The 27,629-nt window shown below is 44.0% G+C and overlaps 1 protein-coding gene across 4 annotated transcripts; it reads left to right on the top strand.

Annotated features, from left to right (window-relative positions):
- Positions 1 to 891: 891 nt before the first annotated feature.
- MTERF1 (mitochondrial transcription termination factor 1) lies at positions 892 to 18,936 on the top strand. 4 transcript variants are annotated; one of them, XR_012655205.1, is made up of 5 exons: positions 892 to 927; positions 6,242 to 6,341; positions 12,356 to 13,971; positions 17,699 to 18,421; positions 18,583 to 18,936. XR_012655205.1 is itself a non-coding variant. In XM_032798136.2 (3 exons), the coding sequence occupies exon 3, from the start codon at positions 12,356 to 12,358 to the stop codon at positions 13,547 to 13,549; it is 1,194 nt and encodes a 397-aa protein (XP_032654027.1). In that variant the 5' UTR covers positions 892 to 927; positions 6,242 to 6,341; the 3' UTR covers positions 13,550 to 18,936. The 4 variants fall into 4 exon arrangements, 3 of the variants coding, with proteins under 3 accessions (XP_032654027.1, XP_032654025.1, XP_074918440.1); XM_032798136.2 differs by having other exon boundaries at positions 12,356 to 18,936; XM_075062339.1 differs by lacking the exons at positions 17,699 to 18,421; positions 18,583 to 18,936 and having other exon boundaries at positions 919 to 1,088; positions 12,356 to 15,460.
- Positions 18,937 to 27,629: the final 8,693 nt, after the last annotated feature.

The following is a 27,629-nucleotide window of genomic DNA, read 5'->3' as shown; positions in this document are numbered from 1 at the left end:
TCAGGGCCAAGCAGTGCAGGTATTCATCAGTCATTGTCCCCATATGACCACAGAGGCTACTGCAGTCCTGAGGCTGAAACAGCGGCTACAGACACCTGCCCATTTATACCCAGGTTAGTTATCTGGTTGGGCATTGGGGTCAGGATTAGCCTTAATGCATTACTAGTTCTTATTGCTCTCATAAAGAATTGACACATTGGACCTATCTTTATGATAAAATTAAATAATACAAAATTTAAAATCCTTCTCTTTGTTGATTTAAAAAAATACGTTTGGTACCCAATGTGAATGTGTTGACAACAATGCATAGGGTTGCTATCTGGGATGATCCCACCCAAGCTCATAAAACTGGACAGCTGGCAGTGTGTACTGAACACCCTTACAGATTTCCTAGGACAGCTACCTCAAAATAGGACAATCCTGGGAAAACCTGGACAAGTGACAACCTTCTGTAACAGACATGTTAGAATCCTCACCCATCCATTTAATGAGACTTTTGGGGGAAGAAATGTGATGGTGCTATATGAAGGTCAATGGCAATGTCTCTTCTCCATATTTCATATCCTCCGGGAGAGGCTTCAGACACCTGTCATCTTTGTGAAGGTTGTTAGTAGCCCACTCTTCTTTCCTACATACGATACAAAAACATTGTGGACACCCCCCACCCACACACCAAATCTTAAATATAGCATAAAATACCGCTGCACAAATGGCATGGTTATGTTATGTTATACTGCCATCTCCTGGTGCAGCAATTCACTTTAACTAAAATGAGTGAAAACAGGAATCTGGTAGGTGGCAGCACTAAAACGAAAACCAAATCCTTCTTAATGTCCAATTTTCTTCTTTACTAGTTTTGACTGCTTTCTCCTTGTTAGCTTTCAACTTTAACCTACGACGAGGAAGACTCCGGACCGCAACGTGATGGTAAATAACACGTTTTTCAGTCTTATTGCACTGGTTACTCAGGGAAGAGTTATTTTACGTTCAATCTTACTGGATGGAAAACACAAATCACATACTTCTCGGCTATAGCGTGTTTCACGTTGCTGCTAGTAGAATGCAAATTGCAAAGTGAAACAAGAAATGTAAGGGAGAAAGCTGCAGTGAAACAATTAAAAGGGGTTAGCTAGTGTGTGCCGACTAAATGGTTGAAAATTACTCTTATGAAAGCAGCAAGGTTTTGCGGCTTGATTTAACAGGAAAAAGATTTGCTTTGCTCAATAGGAAGAGTTAGCAAGACTAAAGGGAAGTAAAAGTGGTCTTCGGATCCGAGTAAAGTGGTGGGATTATCTGCGTGCAACATAAAGACTAATTCTGCTGTGTAAAATGCAACCAAGAAGGTTTAGAGCAGTATATTTATTTTGTCTTATAATGGGGTTTCTAAAGATATTCTACTGTATTAGTCTGATTTTTTGCTTGAAGTTTGACTAGTTTTTCTGTGTATTGGCAAAGGTCTCATGTCTGAGCAATGTGAAATAAAAATTCCCAAATTAGGATTGTTCTGGACTCTCCAGGAATTAAAGAGTAATCTTTAATTAAAGATTATGTCTTGTGATGAAATCTCCAGGAATTTGTCCAACCAAATTTGGCAACCCCCAGTGGATGCTTAGGTCATGGAGGTCTGGGGAGATTATTGCTTAGAATAATAGAAATAGAATAGAAATAGAAATGAGCTGTGCAATCATATATCCCTTGCTCTTTTGGAGGAAGGTTCTTTTTCTCCTGTCATATGAATGATGCCCCATGCCGTGCTTGGGGCAGCAAAATCCCTAGAGCCGCCCCTGGCTAAAGCCCATTTCATCAGATGCATGGAGTGAAAAATACAGTAGGCAGGTATAAATATACAGCACATGAAAAGATGAGAGTTGCCTTACCAAGTGGGGGGTCAGTGGTAACGAGGCCAATTCATTCAGGGTGCATGTGGCCCATTCCAAACAGCTGACAAGAAGAGGCGAATATCAACAGAGGGAAAATTACTTTTTGTAGTGCTAACGAGGCCAATTCAATCAGGGTGGATGTTGTAATTTCCCAACAGTTGACAAGAAGGTGTGAGTATCAACAGAGGAAAAATTACTTTTTGTAGTGACCCAGCCACTCCCACTTTTTATTCAGGCCTAATTTGATGGTGTCCAGTTTGCAAATTAATTCCAGTTCTGCAGTTTCTCCTTGAAGTCTGTTTTTGAATTTTTTTTGTTGAAGAATGGCCAGTTTAAATCTGTTATTGAATGTCCAGGGAAATTGAAGTGCTTTCCTACTGGTTTTTGAATGTTACATTCTTGATGTTTGATTTGTGTCCATTTATTCTTTTGTGTAGAGACTGTCTGGTTTGGCCAATGTACATGGCAGAGGCGCATTGCTGGCACATGATGGCATAAATCACATTGGTTGATGTGCAGGTGAATGAGTCCCTGATGGTGTGTCTGTGCCCTGTGATGGTGTCCCTTGAATAGATATGCGGACAGAGTTGGCAACGGGGTTTGTTGCAGGGATTGGTTCCTGGGTCAGTGTTTCTGTTGTGTGGTGTGTAGTTGCTGGTGAGTATTTGCTTCAGGTTGCGGGGCTGTCTGTCTCCCAAGGTCTGTGAGAGTGAGAGATCATCCTTCAAGATAGGTTGTAGATCCTTGATGATGCGCTGGAGAGGTTTTAGTTGGGGACTGTAGCTCATGGCTAGTGGCGTTCTGTTACTTTCTTTGTTGGGCCTGTCCTGTAGTAGGTGACATCTGGGTACCCTTCTGGGTATCCTTCAGGTGGGTATTGTCGTTTTAAGAATGCTTGATAGAGATCCTGCTGGTGTTTGTCTCTGTCTGAGGGATTGGAGCAAATGTGGTTGTATGCGGGAACGGCAAATGGGGAGCTGTGGGTGGCCATGCCTGCGGATGGTCAGTGTAAACAAACTGTCTTGCAGCCTGCCAGCGAATTACACTGACAGATCACGTGCGGCCTGCGGGCTGCAGGTTGCCCACCACTGGTCTAAACCATCCAAGACAGATGGTTATCCTGCCTCCTTTTGAAAACCTTCAGTGAAGAAGCTTCCACAAATTTAAGTAATAGGGATTTGCTCAGTGTAATTTTTAGGCTGTTTATTCTGTTCTTCAGGCATATGTGTTACTCCTGGCTGGGAAGAACAGAAGTTACACCCCTGTACTAATGAGAAAATGTTCCACTCTTTAAGATAGTTTTCATCCTTCTTGACTGTTTTTAATTGCTATTGGTTTTCATCTGTATACTGATCTGTTGAAGAAGGCTCCAGTATGCCCTGGTGAGTCTGAGACTATTAGATCAGTTATTCATGCAATTGCCTTTCATCAAGTGTTACTGTAGCATTTAAAAGATTATTGCTAGTAGTGAACAGATTATGAAATGTAACAAGAAGAAAAGCAGTCTGCAATGAAATTATGTAATAAGAATAGTTAGCTGGTATGTCCCATTGAACTCTTGGGACTAGCTGACCTGAATCCCAATAGGGATAAAATGGTTAAGAACTGCTTTTATTTTAACTAAAAGCATTGAGGTTTTGGAACTCAGTTTAACGGGACTGATACTTTCTTTCGTAACCCACGCAAAGGGATTGTGAATCTTTTAGTCTTCTGCTAATGGGTGGTAGAGGAAGATTAGGAGCCCGCTACAGTTTCCAGCTGTTGGAATTTTTCTCAAGCTATAGAGGCTTACTCTCTTAGCCCTTTAGATCCAGGGTTTGAACCCTGCTTATGCCCCAGACAGGAATGTACTTTGTCCAACAGGAAGTTAGTTTGTCTAGAGCAGAGGTTCCCAAACTTGTTCCACCGCTGGTGGGCTGGGTCGGGTTGTTTACCTGCCGTGTCTGCAGGTTCGGCCAATGGCGGCTCCTAGTGGCCGCAGTTCGCTGCTCCAGGCCAGTGGGAATTGCTGGAAGCGGCGGGGGTCGAGGGATATACTGGCTGCCGCTTTCAGCAGCTCCCATTGGCCTTTAGCAGAAAATTGCGGCCATTGGGAGCCGCGATCAGCCAAACCTGTAGACGCGGCAGGTAAACAGCCCGGCCTGCCAGGGGCTTTCCCTGCATAAGCGGCAGAACAAGTTTGGGAACCACTGGTCTAGAGGCTAGTAGAATCCTTAGTGCAATATGTCATTGAGTCAAATATTATAATTTGACTTTGAAAAGGGGTAAGATAACTTCATAAGCAGTAAAAATGATTGTACTTAGACCAAGATATGGATTGTCAAATCTTGTTACATTGCATCAGCTGATCAGAGCATGTATGAAGAAAGTATTCCCTCGCATAATTAGCCAGGTGATGTGGATGAGGATAGGTTGGAGTTGCCTTCCTCTTAAGTGTCAGATATTCTCTGAGGCCAGCATATTGGATTTTGATACACATGTGGTCTGACTGGTAATGGCAAAATCTCTTTCTCCGAAAATGATTTTTTGATAGTTCACTGCTTGGAAAACACTATGTACTATATGTCCTGGAGGTTGGTGGATTGCTGCTTGGTTGAAAAATACAGGCTAGAAAAGGATATTTATTTTTCCTTACAGTACAATTGCTGAAACAATTAGAACTATATCTGTTAGTCTGAAACTTTTCCTTGATGTTTATTATACCCCTTTGTTGCTGTGGTGTGGAGAGTGTGGCTAACAAAGTTATTCCATAAGAGGGCATCCATATCACTTTCCTTCCAAGATAACTTTTCTTTGTCAAATAAGAAATGTAATCAGTAGTTACGGTCCTGAATCTGATCTGAATTCAGCGCCTAGAATAATATTGCAATATAGAAGTGCCAGAGCCTCTAATGAATTTTTAATAGAAAAGTTCTGGATAGAACAGAAAGATTATTATCAGTATATAGCTAAGGAACTCTGGGGTTTGGCTATTGTACTATTGTCCAAATGACCAAGAAACCATTTTATAGTGGACCCAGATTCAAAGTGGCACCTGTGTTCCATATGTTGGTAGAAATGTGGGGCCTGATCTCAGGCCCATTAAAGTCAATGGAAAAACTCCATTTGAGTTCAACAGACTTTGGATCAGGTTCTTAAAGCTGTATTCTGTTATTACTGTAGAGTTACTATGTATAGCTGTGAGTTTCTTATAAAATTGATTATGAGCCATATTATAGTGTGTACTGTGTGTTGACATTGGCACAAGGAAGTAAGGAGTAAAACAATCTTGTACCACAACTTCCAGCACACTAGAAGGTAGCATGCTCCACAGAACCACTACATCCCCATGTAATATACATGATGAGAAGGGACCATTGTGATAATCTAGTCTGACCTTTTGTATAACACAGGCCATAGAACTTCCCCAAAATAATTCCTAGAGCAGATCATTTAGAAAAAAAACATCCAGGCTTTGATTTAAAAACTGTCAGTGATGGAGAATGCACCTTGACCCTTGGTAAATTGTTCCAATGGTTAATGACTCTCACCATTAAAAATTTACACCTTATTTCCAGTCTGAATGTGTCTAGTTTCAACTTCCAGCTATTGGATCATATTATAGCTTTTGTAGCTAAACTGAAGAGCCCATTATTAGATACTTGTTCCCTATGTAGATACTTTTGAACTGTAATTGTCATCCCTTAACCTTCTCTTTGTTAAGAAAAATAGATTGAGTTTTTGAATCTGTCACTATAAAGCATGTTTTCTAATCCTCTAATCATTGTCTCTGAATCTTGCTCCTGGGCTAATCCACAGGCAACAAAACAATTCATTGCCCCTTGGTTGGGTCCAGACTATAATGTGATGATCTTACTCCATGTAACAGAGGCTCACAAGCCGCTACTGCTTGAGCTACTGACTTCATATTTACTGTTGTTTTAAGAATTGGCTTGGATTGTTAATCTCTGTAACACTGTCTGCAGGAGCGGCGCTAGAGTTTTTGGCGCCCTAGGTGCAGGGCCAGCTCTAGCCATTTTGCCACCCCAAGCACGGCGGCACGCTGCGGGGGGCGCTCTGCTGCTCACCGATCCCGCGGCTCCGGTGGACCTCCCGCAGGTGTTCCTGTGAAAGGTCCGTTGGTCCCGCGGCTCCGGTGGACCTGCCGCAGGCGTCCATGCAGAGGGTCTACTGGTCCCGCAGCTCTGGTGGACCTGCTGCAGGCGTGCCTGCGGATGCTTCACCGGAGCCGCGGGACCACCGGAGCAGCCTGCTGCCCTTCCAAATCCTGGTGCCCTTGGCGACTGCCTAGGTTGCCTAAATGGAAACGCCGGCCCTGATTGTCTGGCAGTTTGATTTACATTTTTTTCTTCCTCTTGCAGTGAGTGGAAGAGGATTTATATATGTGCGACCCAGGTACTGAAAAATACCAATAGGTTCTTTGCACACACTCAGGGTGTTAATGCTGGGCCACTATTAAAGGTGAGTCAGGCTTTCCAGTCTACATTCACTTTTGTATGTTTATCTATATTAGATTCAGATGTAAAACCCACCACTTATGACAGTTTGAATTAAAACCATCTTGGAGGGAAGAAATTGATGGATGAAATGCAAAGGGGAAGAGAAAGAGAAGTGGAATGGTAAGGAGAGAAGGGAAGAGGAAGGTAGAGGAAAGAGAGATTTTTTTGCTGAGGAAATGTTGGACCAAGTTGTGAAAGCAGGGGACAAAAAGTAAGGACTCCTGGATTCTTTTCATAGCTCTCCTTTAACTTGCTGTGTGGCCTTTGACAAATCAGTCATCCAGTTTGTACATCAATTTACTTAGATGTAAAACTGATGTAGAAATACTGATCTCACAGGGGTGTGGAGAGGGATAATTTCTGTTTAAGAGATTTTTGAGCATCCAGTAAAAGGCACCAGGTAAGGACAAAGTATTACTTGTACTCTGTATTTTGTTTTTTTGTTTTTGTTCTCAGCTGATCATCTAAGTAATCTTTAAAACTCAGATAAGCAATTGTGGAGGTATGAAAGCTATGAAAGGAATAGCTTTCTTTAAAGGCTGGTTACCTTCAGTGTTTCTCTGACCCTCACTTTGTTTTTAAAAGAGGTTCAGGGACAGTTACAGCCCACAATATGCCAAGTTATGTGTATGATTTTTATGGTCCCCTCTGAAGAGTTCTGTTGCTGCTGTGAGGGAGTATTTGAGAGCTCCTCTCAGATGACAGATTGTGTCGGGGGTTGGGCTTTTGGAGGAGGAAAGAAAAGGAAGCCCAGCTTCTGAATGTCAACTCTGTAGCTGCTACGGAGCATCCTGCATAAATCCTGCTTTAATCCTCCTGCATTAATAAGAGGCATCTGAGATAGCAGAGGAGTGGAGAGCTCTACTCCTCTCCATGACTGGTGTGGGGGAACAAGCAGTGGCTGCGGTGATAGTGTATGGGAGGGGGAGTAGGTTATGGCTGTTTTGACAGCTGCTAGAAACCAGGCACCCAGGCTCTGATCTTCCCGAGGGCTGCCCCAGCAGTTCCCTTTTCCTTGTTAGAGCATCCCTTTGAAAGACATGAGCCTTTCCATAATCGGCAGCCAATCAGCCATGGTGCAATAGGGAATACCGCCAGAGGTCCCTAGTCCTCTTCTCCTGGGCCTCCCTCAGAACTGAGTGAAGGGGTTAAGGGGTGGCATTAGTGCTTCTCCTGCCCACTCCCATTGTTGACAGGACTTTGGGTGCAAGATGTTTGATCCTTCTCCTTTTCCCCAGTTGGCTCTAGGAACCTCTGGTGCTGTGTTATACCAATAAAAACTAGCAGGATCTTATTAAAGGGGACAAGACATTTGTCACATTTATTGTAAATACCATAATAAAATAAAAGATAACAGCAAACAATGTTGTTTGGCTACTTATTCCTATGATTAAAAAAAAAAATTCCCCTCTCACCCCTATGGGTGGTATGTGTCTTCCTCAACCTCGGGTCCTCTACCAGAGGCCTGGGAGTTTGAGGGTTCTGCGCAGTATCTTAGCTGTTCCTAGCACTGCACTCTTCTGGACAGAGAGCTCTGATGTTGTTCCAAGAAGAATAAAAAAAAATATACAATCCATAGTACAATGAAACACCACAAATTAAAAAAGAAAACTAATATAAAATAACACCTATCACAAAATAAAGTGAGACTATTCAAATAAAAAAAGATTCATACAATTCCATTGCGCGTCCTGAGCACTGCACTCTCTGGACAGAGAGCTCTGATGTTGTTCCTGGGATCTGTTGGAGCCACTCACCCAGCTTAGGAGTCACAGCCCGAGGGCCCACCACCACTGGGACCACTTTGGCCTTCACTTCCACATCCTTTCTAGTCTCTTTCAGCCCTGGTACTTTCCTCCAGCTTTCTAGCTCTTCTTCTGATGTTGCTGTCACTCTGGCACTGCTATACTATCACCAACGGCGTCTTCTGCTCCTTGTATTACCACGATCGGTTGATTGGCCAGTACCTGCCTGTCCGTCTGGATCGGAAAGTCCACAGAATCTTAGCCCTGCTATTCTCCACAACCTTCTGCGGAATCTCCCATCTGTCCTGGGAGGGTCTAGCCCATACGCTGTGCAGAGTTCTGTACACAATGCCAGCCACTTGTTGTGCGTTCAGTTGTATGCTGTTCCTGCCTGCATCTTTACATCCTGCCACTATGTGTTGACTGTCCTGAGGCTCTCTGCACAGTCGCACCTTGCCTCTCTAGTGTGGTAGACCCTGCTTCAGTGGATCTGGTGCTCAGTGCCTGTTCCTGTGCTGCTATGACAGTGCCTCAGTGCGTCTTAGCCAGCCCTTATCCAGCCACTGGTAGGATTTCCCATGCAGCCACCTCAGCTATCTGTCGATGTACATCCCAGCAGGCTCGTCTGCCATGGCACTTTCTTGCTGCTCGGCTACCTCCCATGTCTGCTGCTGCCGCAGCATTCTCACAGCTCCATCTTTGGGGGCCATCTTACTGATGTACTCCTGGAGTTTCGGGTTTCATCCAGGATAGTCCTTGAACGCTCACCAAGCCCGCCCGCCTTCTTTCCGGCTGGTATACAGTCTCTGGGTGTTGACTTGGGGTGGAAAACCTCCGTGCATTGTGAAGCTTCCGGGTTTTCACATCGCAGCCCCATGTCCTCCTTTGCCAGCTCACATATCGCAGGGTATCTGATGACCGCAGGCATATCCGTGATGGCGTGATCTTGTTCTTCCACTGAGCTGGCTCTTCAGGACCTGTCTTATCCTTTGTATACTTGGGATTGAGTCTTCAGAGTCCAGTTTTATTGGGATTTTCCCTATGTAGTTCATGGGAGTTGTTCATTCTGCTGTTGCCAGATTAATCAGCTTCCGGGTTTCACATCGGCAGCCTCCATGTCCTCCTTTGCCAGCTCACATACCGACAGGGTATCTGATACCCGACAGGGCATATCCGTTATGGCGTGATCTGTTCTTCCCCACTGAGCTGGCCTCTTCCAGGACCTTCTATCCTTTTGTGATACTTGGATGTAGTCTTCAGATCCAGTTTTTATTGGGATTTTCCTATGTTAGTTCAATGGAGTTGTTTCATTCTGCTGTTGCCAGATTAATCAGCAGGTCGCTGCTCCATTCTGTCAGAGTTTGTTAGTGCTTGGGTGGATCCCAAGTTCGCCCTCCGGGGTCACCTGGTGATTCCACTTGACACCTTCTTCAGCCGACACTGAATTTTTCAGGCTGGTAATCCCTAACCATTCATTCATCATTTAAACTAAGCACATTTGGGGTGTGAGACTCCTTGTCTTTTAACAATTAAAAGAAGGAACATAAAGTGAGATAAAAATGAATTTACAGAGGTGGAGGTCTCTATTTGTAGTGATTACAAAGTGTCACTTAGAGAAGGGCACTTAGAGTCAATTAATCTTTAACAAGTTTTATACAAAGTATTCTGTGAGCAGGCTTCACACAGACACAGCTGGTGGCTTGCAGGTTAGAGGCTAAATCTGGGGAATCACATTTATTTCTAATATAAACCTTTAGTTATAAAGTATTAATTAACATTAAATCCTTTCTAATAATATATCATTTTTCATATAAACCATGTCTAATATAAACCTTCTTTAGTATCCCTACAGCTGCTTGGTGGGAAAGGAGAGCTGAGCAGTCTTGACCTATGATCTCTCTCCTTTCTCTGTGCTGCTTTAAATGCCTACCCAGGAAGGGACAGAAAAAAACACTGGGAAAACCTGCCTTCAGCAGGGGAAGTGGGGAGATGAAGGTCTGCGTGGCTGGTTTCCAGCCCAAGTGAAACCAGACATGGCTCTCCATGTCCACCTTCACTTTCTCCTGTTACTTTGCAGTGGCTGGCACTTTTTATTTTGCTTTTTGAAGGGAGAAGAAGGTTGCTTGTTCTGTCTCATAATGTCTACAGCATTACAGTTACAGTGTGGGGCATGCCCACTTGTGCCCCTCCTGCCCCTTCTGTTCATTAATGCAGAATTACAGAGAGGTTACTTGTTCCATGCTCCTTATTCAGTCTCTACCCACCATTATCTTTGGAGGACACAACTGTCTGCTCCCCTTCTATCTCTGGGTGGCATGATGGTGTCTATCCTTCCCGTCTCCCATTGTTGATGCAGGACATTGTTGGTAGGAGTGCTTGATCCTTTCCCTACTCTAGGGACCTCTGGTGATGTTCCCCATTGCACCACGGGGCTGAAGAAGAATTTTTCTTTTTAGCGTTTGAAATGCTTGTTCCTTCCTGTCTCAGGAGCCCTGACCCTTGCAATAACGCCTGAGAGGGAGCCCATCAGGGTTCCCTCTTGGTAGCCAGAAGTATCTGGGGAGCTCCTAACTCCCCCACCCTCCCTTATTGTAAATAAACCCATAGAAACTACAAGTGCCGGTCATCCTTATTTATTACACAATAAGGGTCTGGCACATGCCAACAGTTGAACTGTTTTTTTTAATGTAAAAATGGTTTGATTTTTAAAACTCTGGAAATTTGCCTAATGGGGCCAGAGTCCATTTTGCTATTTTGAAAAATGTTTTGCAGCATCAGAGATTTTTAACTTTTGAAGCTACCTTTTCATATTTTTCTCATATTAACATTTAAAACTCCCAATTCTGATGAATAGGAGAAAGATTCTATTCACTTCAGTGGGGTGTTTGTGTCACTTGTTGAGGATTTCCGTCATGAATTTGTGGCACTAAGAGACTGACATCATTTTCTGAGTTGCTTGGCTTAGTTTGACTGTATTGGAAGACCTAACAGCTGGGGATTTTAAATGACCAGCCTTCTGCAAAGGTTCCAAGAAATGACATATATTGTGCTGAGACTCATATTGTAAGTCCTAAATCCAAAACTCCATCTTCAAGCCGTGAAGGGGACACAAAAAACTTGTTCATCTTTTTTAACTTCCATTTTTGATCAGATGACATTAAAACTTGTTATATTTATAAACCCAAGTATCAGGATCAAAGTCAGGCCTTGCAATGCCTGATATCTTCTTGGCTGTCATATGCTGAACTAGATGAGGGGCTTTGTGGCTCAGGATAGTGGTGTAGTGTGTTATATGGAGGAAACAGTTTAGAGGGTGGGGAATAGAAGAAGCAAGGATGAAAGGAAAAAAATACAACCAACTAACCAGCACTCAACGTGAAATTGACCAGAATACACACACACACACACACACACTTCAGCTCTTGGGGAATTTGTGATTTCCAACTTCCCAGCTCTTTGTGGAGAACTGTTCCTTGAGGAACAGTTTCAAATGTTGGCAGCTATGAAAGGGGACAGAGTTAGATGTGGTGAGACGTCAGTGTTATGTAAACTTTTCTTGGGCGAGATTCTTACTCCTGCACCAATTGTTCTTTGCTGAATAAAGGGACCAGAGTAGTATAAAGGGGCCTAAAAGCCACAGGTCCAGCCGGGGAAGAGAGCTGTAGGCTGTCCTCCTAGGGCCCTTCTCAAGCCCATATGTAGGGGTTGTGCTAGGAAAATGGCTGCGACTGGGAGAGGAGTGTTTGGAGTGAGGCATGCCCAGGGAATCTACCACAATGTAGATGGACCTCTAGGGCTTCCTGAAATATGATGGGGAAGAGGGACACTTCAGCCACCAGAGCAGTCCAGAATCAGGAGCGTGCAAGGCTGGTTTAAAGCTACCCTAGCTTTCTACCTGGGCTGTCTGTACTGTACTGTGCCTCTTAAGAGATGGAAGCCTGAAACTTACTCCTTTAATGTAACTGAACATTTTATTCTGGTTTCATGATAGTAGTCCTGTACACTTCTGTTCGCCGCCCTCCATAATTTTAAATGAATGAATTTTAAACAATTTATTGAATTTGCTAATTTATAGGGTTTTTTTAGCCAGATCTTTTGACTAAATAATTAGATATTCCTACTTGGGCAGGTTATTTTTTTTAAGCTCTAACTATTTAAAAATAAACACCTACGTTCTTCATTTAGAATCCAGTAGCTGTCCATAATGACTGTTTGTCTTTTTCCCCGTCAGATGATGAACAGTGGACATACAGTACTACAAAGATACTTGCAGCAGCTGATCCCTATGGCAGCCAGCGGACTGTTGTACACGAAAAACTCACCTCTTTACAATGTGAATTGTTTCTGGCTGATTAGATTTTCAACAGAGATTGTGCTCAGATCTGTGTCTTCTAGGCACTTCTGTCTGAAGACAGACAGTGCTGTTGCAGAGTCATGCCAGGAGAATGGCATTCTAGTAAACAATCTGGCATGCATGGGAGTGGATGTCAAAATGGCAAGAAGGCGACAACCTGGAGTTCTGAAGATGCTGATCACAAATGAAAAGGGCCTCAAAAGGTTTCTGCAAAGCAAAGGGGCTACTGATGAAGTCATTGCCAGCATCATCTCACGTTATCCACGAGCCATCACACGTTCCTATGAGTCTCTTGAAAAACGTTGGGAACTTTGGAGAAGTATTTTGATGACTGATCTGGAAATTGTAAATATTCTGGGACGTTCTCCTGAGTCTTTCTTTCGTTCCAGTAATAACATCAATATGGAGAAAAATATTACATTTTTCTGTTCTCTTGGGCTAACCTCGAAACACCTTTGCAATATGTTGACCAGAGCACCTCGGGCATTTTCTAACAGAGTGGAGCTGAATAAACAGATGACTGACCTCCTGCATGAGATCTGTTTGTCTTTAGGTGGTGAAAACCCAAATGATTTTGTGAAGCACATCATTTCTAAAAATGTCTTCATCCTCCTGCGAAGCAGCAAGCAAGTGAGCGCAAACTTTGAGTTCCTGCAATCTTTCCATCTGAGCAATGAGGAATTACTAGCTCTGCTACATGGCTATGGAGCTGACATTTTGGACTTATCTAATGAATATATCAAAAAAAACTTTACAAATGCTAAAGAGAAGCTGTTATCTCTTGGGTGCACTGAAAGAGAGGTGGATAGATTTTTCATTAGCTATCCACGAGTGCTCTTTCTTTCATCCAAGAACCTCAGTGATAAAATAGATTGCCTCTTGCAAGCAAAGATTCACATTAAACAAATAGTTGAAATGTCTCGTGTTCTGGATATAAGTATCGATACTGTAAGAAGCAGAGTCAAGGAACTGGAAAAATCTAGTTATGACTTCAAAACCTATGGAATTGGTATCCTTACTTTAAGTAAAAGGAGATTTGAAGCTAAACTGGAAAAATTACATAGTGCTTAGTGATTAATCAAGAGGACAGAATCCATTCTGTGAGAATACAGGGTCAGATTCTGAAATTAAAACACTTGAAAAAAGGTCCTGTTTTGTTATTTTGAAACTTATTTCAGAATAATTTGTGGTTACTTAGCACTACTTATTTAGGATAAGTAAATTCTCAGCTATTACTAGCGGGGCGCTGTGGAGTGACCAGGAGAACCGTTTGGTGTCTTGCTTACCAGGTGTGATGGTAGTGGATCACAGATATTGAAAAGAGTGAGACTGTTTAGAGTGTACATCAGTTGGAGGAGAGAATAGAGATATGCAGAATGATGAACGGTACAGAGAAGATGTCAGGTATACTGTTTGCCCTTTCCTCCATACAAAAGCAAGGGATCATTCATTCCCTTGATTCTGGAACTGGCTTAGCACAGGCTAACCCAGGGGCAGACAACCTATGGCACGCGTGCCAAAGGTGACACGTGAGCTGATTTTTAGTGGCACTCACATTGTCCGGGTCCTGGCCACCAGTCCAAGGGGCTCTGCATTTTAATTTAATTTTAAATGAAGCTTTTTAAACATTTTAAAAACCTTATTTACTTTACATACAACAATATTTTAGTTATATATTATAGACTTATAGAAAGAGCCTTCTAAAAACATTAAAATGTATTACTGGCACGCAAAACCTTAAATTAGAGTGAATAAATGAAGACTTGCCGCACATTTGAAACCCCATTGAAGCCCTTTCATGAGCCAGTTGTTGGACTGGGGTATTCTATTATTTCTTTACATTGCTTCATCTTATCACAGATAAGTAAGATCTAGGAGCCTGTGTCCTTGACAAATGCATTGAAAGGTCTGTTGATAAGCGCTGGTATAAATGTAGTCTTTATGACAGAAGCATATCTCTGTAAGCCTATAAAATCCAATAATATGAAGAGTTGGCTTAAATCTAACAGGCATACTTTGAAGGGTAGCTTCCTTTACAGCAATTAGTAAAGGAATGTGAAATCAAAGTATTGTCCACAGCCTAATGATTTGATGATAGATGAGTCATTAAATGCTACAGAAGTCTCTCAGATGAGGACAAATGTACTTGGCATTTGCAAATCATAGATGCTTTAAGGAGGTAGCGCCTAAATGCAGAAAACTAACGTCACATTATTCCTTGAAGCATAATACAAACTGCTTTTGATCTTAAGAACAGGTAATTCTGTTTATTTCAAGTGTATAATGACACATTTTCCCCACCTAATTACATGATCTAAGGATTTATATATGTTTACATATGTATGCTTTATGTTTCATACCCTTTGATCACATGTCTAGTCCTCTTGCTTTAACTAGGTGTAAGTGTCTATTTTTTTTCACTCCCTCCTTTGCAGGAAGAGGATGAAGTCAAAGACCCTGCATCCTAAGTCTGAAGTCTAAGAAAAAATTCAGTGGTACCTGCTTGTGTTTGCAGGTTTTGGCACTTAAATTTGATTTTGAATTCTCAGGGTCCTGGGAAATGTACATTTTATCTGAGTATAAATTTAAATGTTACAAGAGAAGCATTACTTACCGATTAGATTTTCAGTAGAGATTGTGCTCAGATCTGTGTCTTCTAGGCATTTCTGTCTGAAGATAGAGAACTGATGCAGAGTCATGTCAGGAGAATAGCATTCTAGTAAACAACCTGGCATGCATGGGACTGGATGTCAGTGGATGTCAGAATGGCAAGAAGGTGACAACCCAGAGTTCTGAACATTAAGATTACTTCTGGTTAAATTAACAAAGCTTATTTATTTTTCTGCTATGTTTCTACAATTAATCCTCCCTTCTTAGGAACTGTGATAGGGTGCTCGGAGGGCCAGGCATCCTAGTGGTTGGCACATCTGACTTCTGGCCTCTTGCCCCATGTGCGGAATAAATTTTGTTATGTGTACCAAGGTAATGTGTGGATGTGCGCCTCCAGTAGAAACAAAAAACCTAGATACTCCAGCCAGGACAGGTTAAGCATTTTAGAACTCACTACTCAAAGAATTAAATTTAAGTGTGAGAGAGAAATAAAAATTATGAAATGCACAGACCAGTGTGCATACTTTTAAAGAATAAACATACTTTTAAAGAATAACATACTTTTAAAGAAAATAAAATTACAGTGAATATATGTGCTTTGCACGAAGTACCAAGAAGTAACAACAACAACAATACAAGTATATGTTGAGAGGTGAGTGGGAAATGCTGTGTGTGTGTGACAGAGACAATACATGTGCTGTCTGCTGGGGAAGTTTCTGAGAGATGCTGTGCGCTGTCTCTTTAAAGAATTCACTGAAAGCTCTGCTTCTCTACAGAGATGGGATACATGGGGATGCGGAGACTCTGTGTGTGTGAGAGAGAGAGAGCGATTGTGTGAGCTGTCTGGAGATGGGATACATGGGGATGCGGAGACTCTGTGTGTGTGTGTGTGTGTGTGCGCGCATGTGCGCGCGCTGGGGAAGTCTCTGAGAGACCGTCCACTCTCTTTTTGAGGTACTCACTCACTCACCCGGAAGGCTTGTTCAGACTGCAACAACTCTCTCCTGCTCAACTCCTGAGCCCTGTCGCCTCTCCCTTGCTCTGTGGAGATGGGGTACAGGGGCGGGGGGAAGGGGATGCCCTGACATCAGCACCTTCACCCCTCCGCTCTGCACAGCCAGCAGGAGGGTCCCAGGAGCAGCTGCAGGAGCAACATGGCTGCAAAGCAGCGGCAGGGCCATCCTTAGCCATAGGCAGAACAGGCAGCAGCCTAGGGCACCACTAGGTCTGGGGGCACTGCTCTGCCCGGAGCCCGGACAGACTGAAAGTAGTGGAGCATGTAAGAGCAGGGCTGCTGGGTGCTAGAGAGAGCCAAATGCAGCGCAGTCTGAGGGAGGGGATTGGTTGCTGGGATCTCTGGGAAGGGGTGGGGGAAGGAACTCACCTGTGAGTGTGACTCTTTCCCCCGGCGTGAGGTGAGGCAGGCTCGGCGGCTCTGGAAGTATCCTTTGTTGTCCCCCATAACATCCATTCTTCTCCCCCCTGCCCCACAGAGCACCCTTTCTCCCTCCCCCAACGGAGCACCCCTTCTCCCCCCTCCCTGGCTGCCTACTGAGGAATGAAAGTGAAAGTAACTCACTTCCTTGGCAGGCAGGCAGGATTGGAATGGTAGCACAGGACTGGAATGGGGATAACCAGATAGCATGTGCAAAAAATCAGGACAGGGGGTTGGGGTAGGGTGAGCAGATGTCCCACTTTTATAAGGACAGTCCCCTCCTGGTGCCTATATAAGACAAAGCCCCAAATATGGGGACTGGCACTATAAAATCAGGACATCTGGATCTGGTCATCTTAGCTGGGGAGCACGTCCGGGCGGAGCTGCACAGGGCAGGATGAGGTGCTGTTGCTTCATGAGTGCCCTGTCCCTGAGATCAGATGCTGTGCTAACTTCACCATGGTCTGTTGGGCTGGCGGTGGTGCCCATTGGCGTTTGATCAGACCTGAGGGTTTGCTGCTGCTGCTGTTGCCACTCTGCACCCCAAGAGGTGGATTTTGGGGTCCTACAGTTTTCCACCTATCTCCTTCCCTACCGCAGCTGTTGGATCAGCAGGCTGGGGGGTGAGCCAAGCATGAAAGCAATACTGTGTTGCCATTTAGATTGTCATTTAAAAGTTTTGTTTGCCAAAAATGCTTGCTAACAATCCTGAATTCAATTTCATTTTTAAAAAAAATCAATATCTGAGCCAAAAACAGAAAATTAAGTCGTTGACAATTATTTGTGACAAGTTTGGTATGGGGAAGGAAGTGGACCAGTTTTCATCAGAGAAACAAAAAATGTTGACTGACTTTCCTATAGACCCGTTACTGCTAAATCAGGGGTTGGCAACCTTTCAGAAGTGGTGTGCCAAGTCTTCATTTATTCACTCTAATGTATGGTTCATGTGCCAGTAATACATTGCAACGTTTTTAGAAGGTCTCTTTCTATAAGTCTATAATATAGAACTAAACTATTGTTATATGTAAAGTAAATAAGGTTTTTTTAAATGTTTAAGAAGCTTCATTTAAAATTAAATTAAAATGCAGAGCCCCCCAGACCGATGGCCAGGACCTGGGCAGTGTGAGTGCCACTGAAAATCAGCTTGCGTGCCGCCTTCGGCACGCGTGCCATAGGTTGCCTACCCCTGTGCTAAATAGAGCCCTCCAACAACTGTAATATGCTCATCTCCTTACTAGTGTATAGAGCAGTGGTTCCCAAACTTTAACAGCCCGCGAACCCCTTTCACTGAATTAATGTCATGAACCCCCTCCTAAAAATGAATATTTTCAGGGATTTAAATTTAAATTTCCTCAGTGTGATGGATGCCCCAACGGTCCATCCCGCTCTTCCTGGGGCTCAGGCTGGGGTTCGGGCTGCCGGCTTCCCCACTGCCAGCCCCAACTGCCCAGCCCCACTCTTCCTGTTACTCGGGCTGCCAGCCTCGCACAGAGCACTGGGGTTCAGGCTGCCGGCTCCCTTGCTGACCGCTGGGACTCAGGCTGCTGGCACCACTCTCCCTGGGGCTTGGGCTACCAGCCCCGCGCAGAGTGCTGGGGTTTGGGCTGCCGGCTCCCTCGCTGACCGCCGGAACTCGGGCTACCAGCCCAAACTGCCCGGCCCTGCTCTCCCTGGGGCTCAGGGTGTCTGCTCTGCAACCGGGTCCCACCTGCTGTCTCCAATGCCCGGGGTCTTCTGGCCGCCATTAGTGAAATTTTTCTGGTGAACCCCCAGTAATGTTCTGCAAACCCCGAGGGGTTCACGAACCCCAGTTTGGGAACAACTGGTATAGAGCAGGGGTCGGCACCTGTGGCATATGTGCCAAAGGTGGCATGCCAGCTGATTTTTGATTCTCTGGAGTTCTGGCTGCTGCCCCATTGCCAGCCAGGGTCCTGGCCACCGGCCCCACTCAGCACCCGCTACTGGCCTGGGAACCCCCAAGGAACCCCAGGCTGGCAGCGGGCTAAGCAGGCCGGCGGCCCTTGGAGACCACCGCTGAGGCCACTCAACCCACTGTCAGCCTGGGTTCCATTCACTAGCTGGCAGCAGCTGAGCGGGACTAAATACAACGAAATAGGAACAAGAGCAACCAATGACAAAGTGCACGAACCTAGAAGAGCCTCCTGAAACACGGTGATAGTTTTTGATTTAATGGACTTGAACTGTACGAAGAATTGAGTACACTGTCATCATGTTGCCAATGCAAAATCAACTGATGGACATTGTCAGCGTTTCCCTCATACCAGCAAACTTGTTGATATCTATATATCCTAATGTGTACATTGCACTCGTATTCTACTGACAATTTCTGTAACAGTAGCTCAGGAGAACAGAGTTTCTCAAAACTAAAGCTCGTTAAAAACTACCTCCGCTCTACACGGAATCAGGAACGCTTGACTGGTCTGTCTATTCTTGCAATCAAACAGACATCACTTTGTCGTTTGTCATAGGATGACATTATTCCTTGTTTTGCAGCCAAAAAGCCAGAACGATGGCTTTTAATTAAAAGCTAACCCTTGTTTCAATACTCTTCATATACTTGTCCAATAAATGTTGACAAAATTTAAAATTATATTATTTGCATCATTTGTAAATCAGATATTTTCTGTAGTGCTACTTCTTTAGTGCTAGTCCATCAGCATTACAGTGTGCTTCATTAAGTTAAACTGGTTTTAATAACATGCATGTGGCAAGTTTTCCAGTACTGTAAGCTTATGTTTGTGTTGCTCAGAGCAAGTCAGGCACAGGGGCACCAGTTTAATAATCCTGCCTAGGGCACCACAAATCCTAAGGACAGCCCTGAGCAGCAGGGTAGGCGGGAGAGAGGGGCACCTGAACACCTGCTGCCAGATGTGCATGGCTCTGCTAATCAAGTGGAGGCACTTGAATCACTCCTGGGTGGCCGCTCTATGGCACAGCTTAGAGGGAGCACAGCCAGTAACTGTCTCTCATACAATAGCTTGAACAGGAGAAGCCTGTGGATGCCTGGGGCACCTCATGGATGGGGAACAGGAGAGGTGGGAGCAGGCAGTCCTGATGTTGGGTGATCAGTGACTAAAAACTTCATCAACATGTTCTTTAATGTCTTGTTGAAGCATTCCACCAATCTGTTGGTTTGAGGATGGTATACAGATATTTTCAAAGACTTGACCTGTAGCAGGCCACAAAGCTCTTTCATTAATTGTGAGGTGAAGTTGGTTGCCTGATCCCTTAGCATCTCTCTGGGGATCCCCACACAGGAAAAAACCTTCAGGAGCTCACTGGTGATGAGAGCTGTAGTTGGTCAGAGAAGGATGCTTCGGGGTATTAGGTGGCATAATCTAAGATCACCAGGATGTATTTGTTTCTGGCTGCAGACTTTTCTAATGGCCCACCAGGTCCATGACTATCCTTTTCAAAGGACACCCCTATGATGGGCAGTGGTACCAGAGAGGCCTTTGGGATCTTTTTCTGACCTGTTCACTGGCACTGGGGGATGAATGCAACTTTAAGTGGATGCCCGGCCAGTAGAACCATATAGTCACTCTGTTGAGTGTCTTTTCTCTCCCCAAGTGGCCTCTGCATGGTATTGGATGGGCCAGTTGGAACACCCCTTTTGGAACTTCCTGGGAACGACCAGATGGATTCCCACTTGCCCCCTCTTGGAATCTTTCATGGCCTGGTATGTCTTTCCTCAACCAGCTCAAAATGGGGCCACCATTTCAAGAGTTGAGGGTCTAGTACTTTGCTGGCCACATGGGCAATCTGTTCATAAACCTGAACCAAGGTTGGGTCATCGTTTTTCTACAAAGTCCGATCTCACCTGCCAGTACGTCCACATTGAAGGGTGGTGGTGGACCTTACTGCCCTGGTTAGGCACTGATGAGTGGTCATTGTACCCTCCCTCACTGGGACTGGGTATCCCAGCTTCCCGGGACCCCTTTAGCTGGATTCGGGGGTTGGTATTATGTAGTCCCTGGGGCTTGCTGGGCTGGTCTTTGGTGTTTCTGCTTTGGACCCAAGGGACATCAGCTAGTTCTTTGCTAGCCCAAGGGCTTCTGCAAGCATTTTGAGACAGCAGCAGAGAATCCTGTGGCACCTTATAGACTAACAGACAGTGCCTCACCACTCATTCACACCCACCTCACCCACTGGGAGGATCTGCGTGAAGTGCTCCATGACAACCTTCTCCATCACCTGAACCCCAGTGCACCCCTCTGGCTAGAGCCGCTTCCAGCAATGTTCTTTCAGATTGTAGGTGATAGTCTTGGGCTGAGCCCCAAGCAGGAATTCTTAGAAGCAGACCCACTGCTGGTGGGTTATGGGAAATACGTTCAGGGTGTCCAGGACAGCTGGCTTGACATGGGTGTAATCCTAAGCGACCACCACAGTGAGGCCCTGGTACATGGCTTGGGTCAGGGCCCTCAAGTAGAGGGTTAGTAGGGTGGCCGAGCTTTCCACTGACCATTGAACCCTAGTGGTGACTTTCTCAAACATAATGAGGAATGCCTCTGGGCTGTTCATGGGCCCCATCTTTGTCAGTTTCACCCACTTGGATGGCTTTGGGGCAGCAATTCCCTTTCCATTGGTGAGACTTGCTGGTTCCCTAGATGGCTGTAGAAGCACCGTCATCTGGATGAGCCACTGCTGCTATACCATCATTTCTTTAATCAGCTGCTGTTACTGCTACTGCTGTTGGATGCTGGAGGGCGAGCTGCTGGAGCAATTGGGTTCTGCTGCTGCTGTTCGGCTGCCTGATATTGTTGGTTTTCCAAGATCCATGCCAGCAACTTCTCAAAATCCATTTTTGACTTTCCCTGTCCCTCCTCCCTATCTCTCTCTCTCGCTCTCTGTCCTACTTTCAGGACTAGGACTCTGCTGTCCACATTCTCCACCATGTGGCATACGGGGCTTGGAGGGCCAGGTGGCCTAGTGGTTAGCATGCCTAACTTTCAGCTTCTTGCTCCTCTGGGTGGAAGAGTTGCCTGTTCCTGATCTTAAGCAGGGAATCCTTTACTTTCAACCTACTTCTGGGCCTCAGCCCCCAGACCAGGGCCCTTCCTCTCCATTGGGTCCCGGTCCAGAGCCCTGGTAAAAAGCAGCACTGGTCTGGTTATCCCTGCAGCAAGTCCAAGCTTGCTTCGCTAGGCTACTTCCTATCAATAGGTCCCTTCAGTTTGGGGCATGGCGCCCATAGTCCAACCAGTCAGTAGCTCAGCAGAGAAAGAATCCAACGAAGCAGGGCCTTGCTAGACCTACATGTTTTCAGATTGAGAGGTGGTGGCTAGAGAAGGCATTACCTGGGCATCTTACCCACTTTGTGATCTCCTCACCGGCTCAATCTTCTGTCTGCTTCCTGGAGAAGGATTCTTCTCTCTTGCAGTCTGTCCACAACTGTTTGCCTGGACTTCTTAGCTCCCCTTTATTTAACCTGCTCCTCCAGTTGGAGCCTGCTCTGCAAGCCTAGAGTGTGGGGGCTGCCTGGGCCCAGTATTGCTTTTTAATCCCTTCAACTCCAATGTGGAGTTTGTATACCCCACCCTAGGAACAGTAAAACTTTTGAGCCTAATCCTTTTGAGCTCAATGGGAGGATTTCAGTATAAAAAAAATATAAGATTGGATTGCTGCTATGTTTGACAGAGTGCTTTAGTGTTGCTTTGGTTTTGACATATTTTTGGCTCAAAACAGTTATGATTGGAAGGTAAACCCTAGTTTAGATTGGGGAGCATAACAGGGCATAGCAGGGCCCCCCTTGGTCCTGCCTCTGCTCTTCTCTAAAAATCACTCAGAGACCTTCTGGCTCAGCAGTCACCGGTGTAGTTTATTTACAGGGTGCAATCTCTACCTCCACCACATACAGCTTGGGAGTTTCAGCCTTAGGGATGTCTAGGGCTTGGCTACATTGGCACTTTACAGTGCTGCAACTTTCGCGCTCAGGGGTGTGAAAAAACACCCCCCTGAGCACTGCAAGATGCAGCGATGTAAAGTGTCAGTGTAACCAGGGCGGCAGCTACACCCATAAGGGATGTGGTTTACAAGCAGCGCTGGGAGAGCTCTCTCCCAGCGCTGCAGCTCTGACTACACTCACATTTCAAAGCGCTGCCCCTTGAAATTTCTAATGTAGCCATACGCTCCTACTCTCTAGCTTCCCCCTTTTGGCTTCCTTCCCCTGAGGCTTTTATGCAGCCCCAGGCTAATTAAGCTGGTAGCTGTTTCCCCTTTGCCAATCAGGCGCAGGTTTCTCTAGGAAGCTCCAATCTAACTCTCTTAATTAGAGCTGGCCTGACAGCACCCTGTCGCAGGAAGTCAAAACTCTTTGGCATAAGGGAATTTTTAGTCCTTAGTTCCTTATTTAAAGGGACAGGTGATAAGCCTTATGCAGCAAAATGCATCATTATTCCTCTGAAATAAACAGAATTATCTGTCTTTAAAATCAAAGGTAATCTCTCTTTGCTGTATAGTCTGATATTGCCTTAGGAGGGGACCCCGAAAAAGTCACCAGAAATTGTAACTTTGTTTCTGCTGGTGTTATTTTCAGTGAGGAGGGATTTAGAAAACAGAGTTCTTAAAGATCAACAGGGCAGGGTGTAAATATCTGGGCAATTTCAGTAGCTTTTATGCCATGCATTTGTTTTTCTTTACTGTTAACATGTACCATTTATCAAGATAAGTTAGTATAGATCATGCTTTTAAAATGATGTAAAGTAATAATTTTAATGGCTCTAATAACAACTTCAGATTAATGCTGGAAAACAGATACTCCAAAATGTCAAACTGCATATGTATTTCTTGGCTCAGATATAAGTTAAAGTAAATGCTGCTTTTGAACAGAATTTCTTTGACTGCCATGGAAGAATTGTAACACATTTACTGAGAACAAAAATTTGAATGAAACATGGTAGAGTAGAACAGCAGTTATTTCCTTTTTGCCAATCAGAGTGAATTAAAATAATAAATCATTAGGACAATAAAGGAAAAGAGTTTGAAAGGGGGCTTAGTTACAGCAGATATACTTCAATGAAAGAGATTTACAAAAATGATTGGTTCACACATAGCTCATCTATGACCTAGAATTTCCATTAAATATTGTGTTTTCTTTCCATTTTAGTGATAAAAGGGGTAAAACATAAAACCTTGGTTCTTTTTTTTTTATTAATGTGTATGTTAAAAAAGAAACTTTATGAAAGCAAAGCAAAGAGGTAATAGTTGTTAAATGGAAAAATAACTGGCAGTCAGTAACTACAATGGCCAAAAGCCACTTTTGTTTAAAGTTATCAGAGAATCACAGGATGGAAGCCTTTGGGAAATAATTATATTTATATATGTTATAATATATTGCTACTAATGACTGGATCTGTGAAGTGCATACCTTCATTTGTGAGATACAGAAGATTGTGGGTCACATTTATCCATGGTGAGAACATCAGTGTTATTGCACCAGTGATGAGCTTGACCTTCTGAACCCTGTAAAAATTCTGAAGACAGTTGTATGTGCAATGATTAATGAAAAGCTTTGTTGTATTGACTGTATTAACTTGTTCAACACTTTTTTCGGAATAAGGGAAAGTTAACCTGTAATTCTGCTTCTTTGAAGATATTATACTTGCAGGATTCTGACTCTTGGGCCTCAACTTCCTTGTGCAAGACAGATAGGAATTATACAAACTCTTAGGATTTTTGGCCCACTGAAACACTTGAGAGCTGAATGAAAGCTCTTCTTTATGCTCCCTTCCAGCTGTCACTGCTTCCTCTCAATTTAGAACCTTCTCAGGAAGTTCCTGAATATGCAGGAAGCGAGAACTTTCCTTAAAAAATAAAATAAATAAAACAAAACACCAACACAAATCACAAATGTAAAGTTTCCGAAAGTCACAAGATGCCAGCCATCCTGAGGACTGAATTAACAGAAAAGCTTGACCTCAACATACTGTCTTAGAACAGAATTCCAAACTCTAAAAGAAGGCGAGTGCATAGGAATCCCGCATGTTGATATTGTGAAAAAAGCAGAATTACACTTAAGAAGGATTTATGTAAGCCTATTTATATGATATGGACATAACTTTGTCTTAGAATCAGGGAGCTGGAAACCTTCCACATCAAACACTGTTCCTCTGGAACCTCACCTTCTAGAAACCTGTCAGTTGGTAGAGATCTTTCACACTGTAGAAAGGCAAGCTAAGGTATCTTCTAAGTGAACATTTGCAGCTAGAATCTCAACTTGATCAGATTGGCCCTGTCAACCACTTGCAAGATAGAAACCATAGCTAAGCAGTTTATAGATTTACTCAATTTGTTCTGGACCACTTCTAGTATAGATTTTGGAAGATAGTTATACAGGACCACTCTATACTCGGAAGTGATGAAGAAGGTGTCTTTTATAAATGTTGCTCTTTCCAGCAGCATCCAGAGCAGAAGCCTAGAAAATTTCTCAATCAGGTGCAGAGGCAAAGAATCACTACTGCCTTCCATGGATGGAATACCACACAAGAAGCTTCTGTGTACTCGTGCACATTCATAGCTCTTGTGCAGTTCAAACTCAGCCTCCAAGTGAATAAAACAGCACAAGGCGTTGATAGAGATGTTGCCACTACTGCCATAGAACAAGCAGTGCCATAGAACTAGGTATTAGAGAACTATTTGAAATGAATTAGGTTACTCAAGTGGTATAGAAAATGTGTTGCCCAGTTAAAGGTTGGTCTGAAAATCATATTGTTGACTCAGTGCCAAGATGATGCCAGTGCCTCCGAAATAGTTACAGTACACTCCTGTTTATCCAAATAGCCTGGGAGGTGTTCAAAACTTTTGGATAAGTGGGTGTCCGGATAAGTGGAAGTACTATTTTGAGCTGTAGTTACACAGGCATAGTGGCCCCTTCATGTAGCTCTATGTTAATCACCTGCTAATAACTTCTCAGCTAGCCTCTTAGAACCTGTTAGGGCTAATCAATATCTTTGTATGGATTAGAGTTTAGAGGCTAATTAAGAAGTTATTAGTGGGTGATTCATGAACATAAGGCTACATGGGGAGGGACACACTGTGAATTCGAATAACTAGTATTTTTGGATAAGAGAATTTGGACAAACAGAACCGTACTGTATAGCTTAGAGCACATGGATATAGGTTCAAGTACAAAGAGGCACACACTCTTGGGTTCCTGGAAAAAGAGTAACATATTAACGATAGGAACCCCTCCCTAAAGCTGTCTAGAGTATCCAGAGCAAGTATGGAAACAACCTCCTTCCTTCAGAGAATGTCTATACTTTTTTTTTTTGGTGGGGGGGGGAGTGAAGGATGGAGGGCTAGTATTAGACTCCTGCATTCTTTGTTGTATCAAACTCTACAGTCAATGTTATGTGGAGATTTAATAGTTGGGCCCCTAAGGAACCATAATCAACAAAAATGGGGCTCTTGGCCTTTCCTTTGTCGTAGAATCCAAACGTTTTCACAATGCTAGATGGTGTGAACTTGGGTTCAGTTAGAGGCAAATATGATCTCAAAATTTCACCAGGGTCTCAGAGCATTGAGACGGTCAGCTGCAAACTAGTTTAATTACTTGTTGCTGGTTTAGTTGGTCCTGTGAATCCAGGGTTCTAGGTTACATTATGCTTTTGACATTACAGTGGACTGAGCTCAGGAACCATGCCCATTTGCATGTTATCCCAGTTCTTGAAGCTCAAGTTCATGGAGCTCTCAATGAATCAGGAGCTTGAGTTGTAAGGAAGGAGGATCTTGCTTAAACTGATGATGGGGACAGTATCCTGAGATGAACTGTACTGCAGAGATCTGATAATCATGCATTTTTACCACATTATGGTTTTAACACCATGGGGACTGGCAGATATCGCTGCACTCATTGCCCCAAAAGTCCCTTCTCTAAATCGCTTTGTCAATAAGCATGACGCTCCCCCTCCCGCCTCATGCATCGTGCTGCAGAGATACTGGCTGCCATCAGATGACTGCGTGTTTAGTGGAGATCCTGAAGATCATAGAAACTCTTGATTGTCTCTGTACCTAGGAATATGGTGCTGCCAATGTGCTGAGCTTGCACTATTCCAGGAAACTTTGCATGAGAGCTTGCAGCCTTTGCACTGACATAGGCAAAGTCTGATGTTGGCTCATAAGCAAGATACTGACTTTGAGCAGAGCAGTTCAGTCCTAGGCCAATGCAAGCATTCAACAGAGCATCCCTTTTGTGGAATTTGAGGAAGCACTACCCCTCTGCTAGCATGATGCCTTCCTGGGAGATAGGACTCAACCAGCCAGAAAGCTCCACGAGTACTTTGTAGTGAGACACGGGTAGAGAAACCTTCAGCAGAGATGATTCCCTGAAAAAGTGCACGCATACATGCACGTAGCATGCATAGGTGCCCCAAATCCATTAAAAACAGCAATGCAAGCCAAGCCTGACTATTAGACAAAGCAACCATTCTCCACCCTTGGAGACGGACTAATTTGGTGAGGACAAAGCCACTTTTTAAAGAAGTTGCAGACAGAATACTTGTAAGAACAACCATTCTGAACTTTCACAGGCAGACAAACTAGGGAGCAGCTGCCTTAAATCAGAAAACAAGTAAAGTTTTGAAGGAAGTCACAACTGAAACCTAAGACCTACAGCTCAGCACCACTTCTTAACTCATTAATTGGAACTACTGAAGAGGGAGAGCCCAATAAAGGCTATGACAGAACTTCCTGAGATGGGACAACCGCCTTGAAAGAGCTGTAGCAGCGACAGAAAATGCCAGTGCCCAGTACCCATGGAGAACCCCTCTATTGATCATTGTCATGTAGAAAATGATTAAGAAGGATCTAGATGGAAGCGAGGTATTGGCAGCTGGAATGGAACACGGGGAAAGGGCTCATGTTCCACTGCCATTGCCTCAGAAAGGCTGAAAATCTGAGAGGAAGGGGAATTCCAAATGTCTCTTGCTGCAAACTGAGACCCAGTAATGGAAGTCCTATGTGATGGTATCTTTTAAAAGAATGTTAATGATTAATGCTTCTTTTTGAGATGATAGAAGGAGACCAATTGAGAGTCTAAGAATGGTTCTGTTGTGTGCTATTTCACAGCAAAGCCAAAAAGAATGGTAA

The sequence above is a fragment of the Chelonoidis abingdonii genome, chromosome 2 (assembly GCF_003597395.2).
Source record: "Chelonoidis abingdonii isolate Lonesome George chromosome 2, CheloAbing_2.0, whole genome shotgun sequence".
NCBI lineage: Eukaryota > Metazoa > Chordata > Testudines > Testudinidae > Chelonoidis > Chelonoidis abingdonii.
This window is presented reverse-complemented; position numbering and strand designations above follow the sequence as displayed.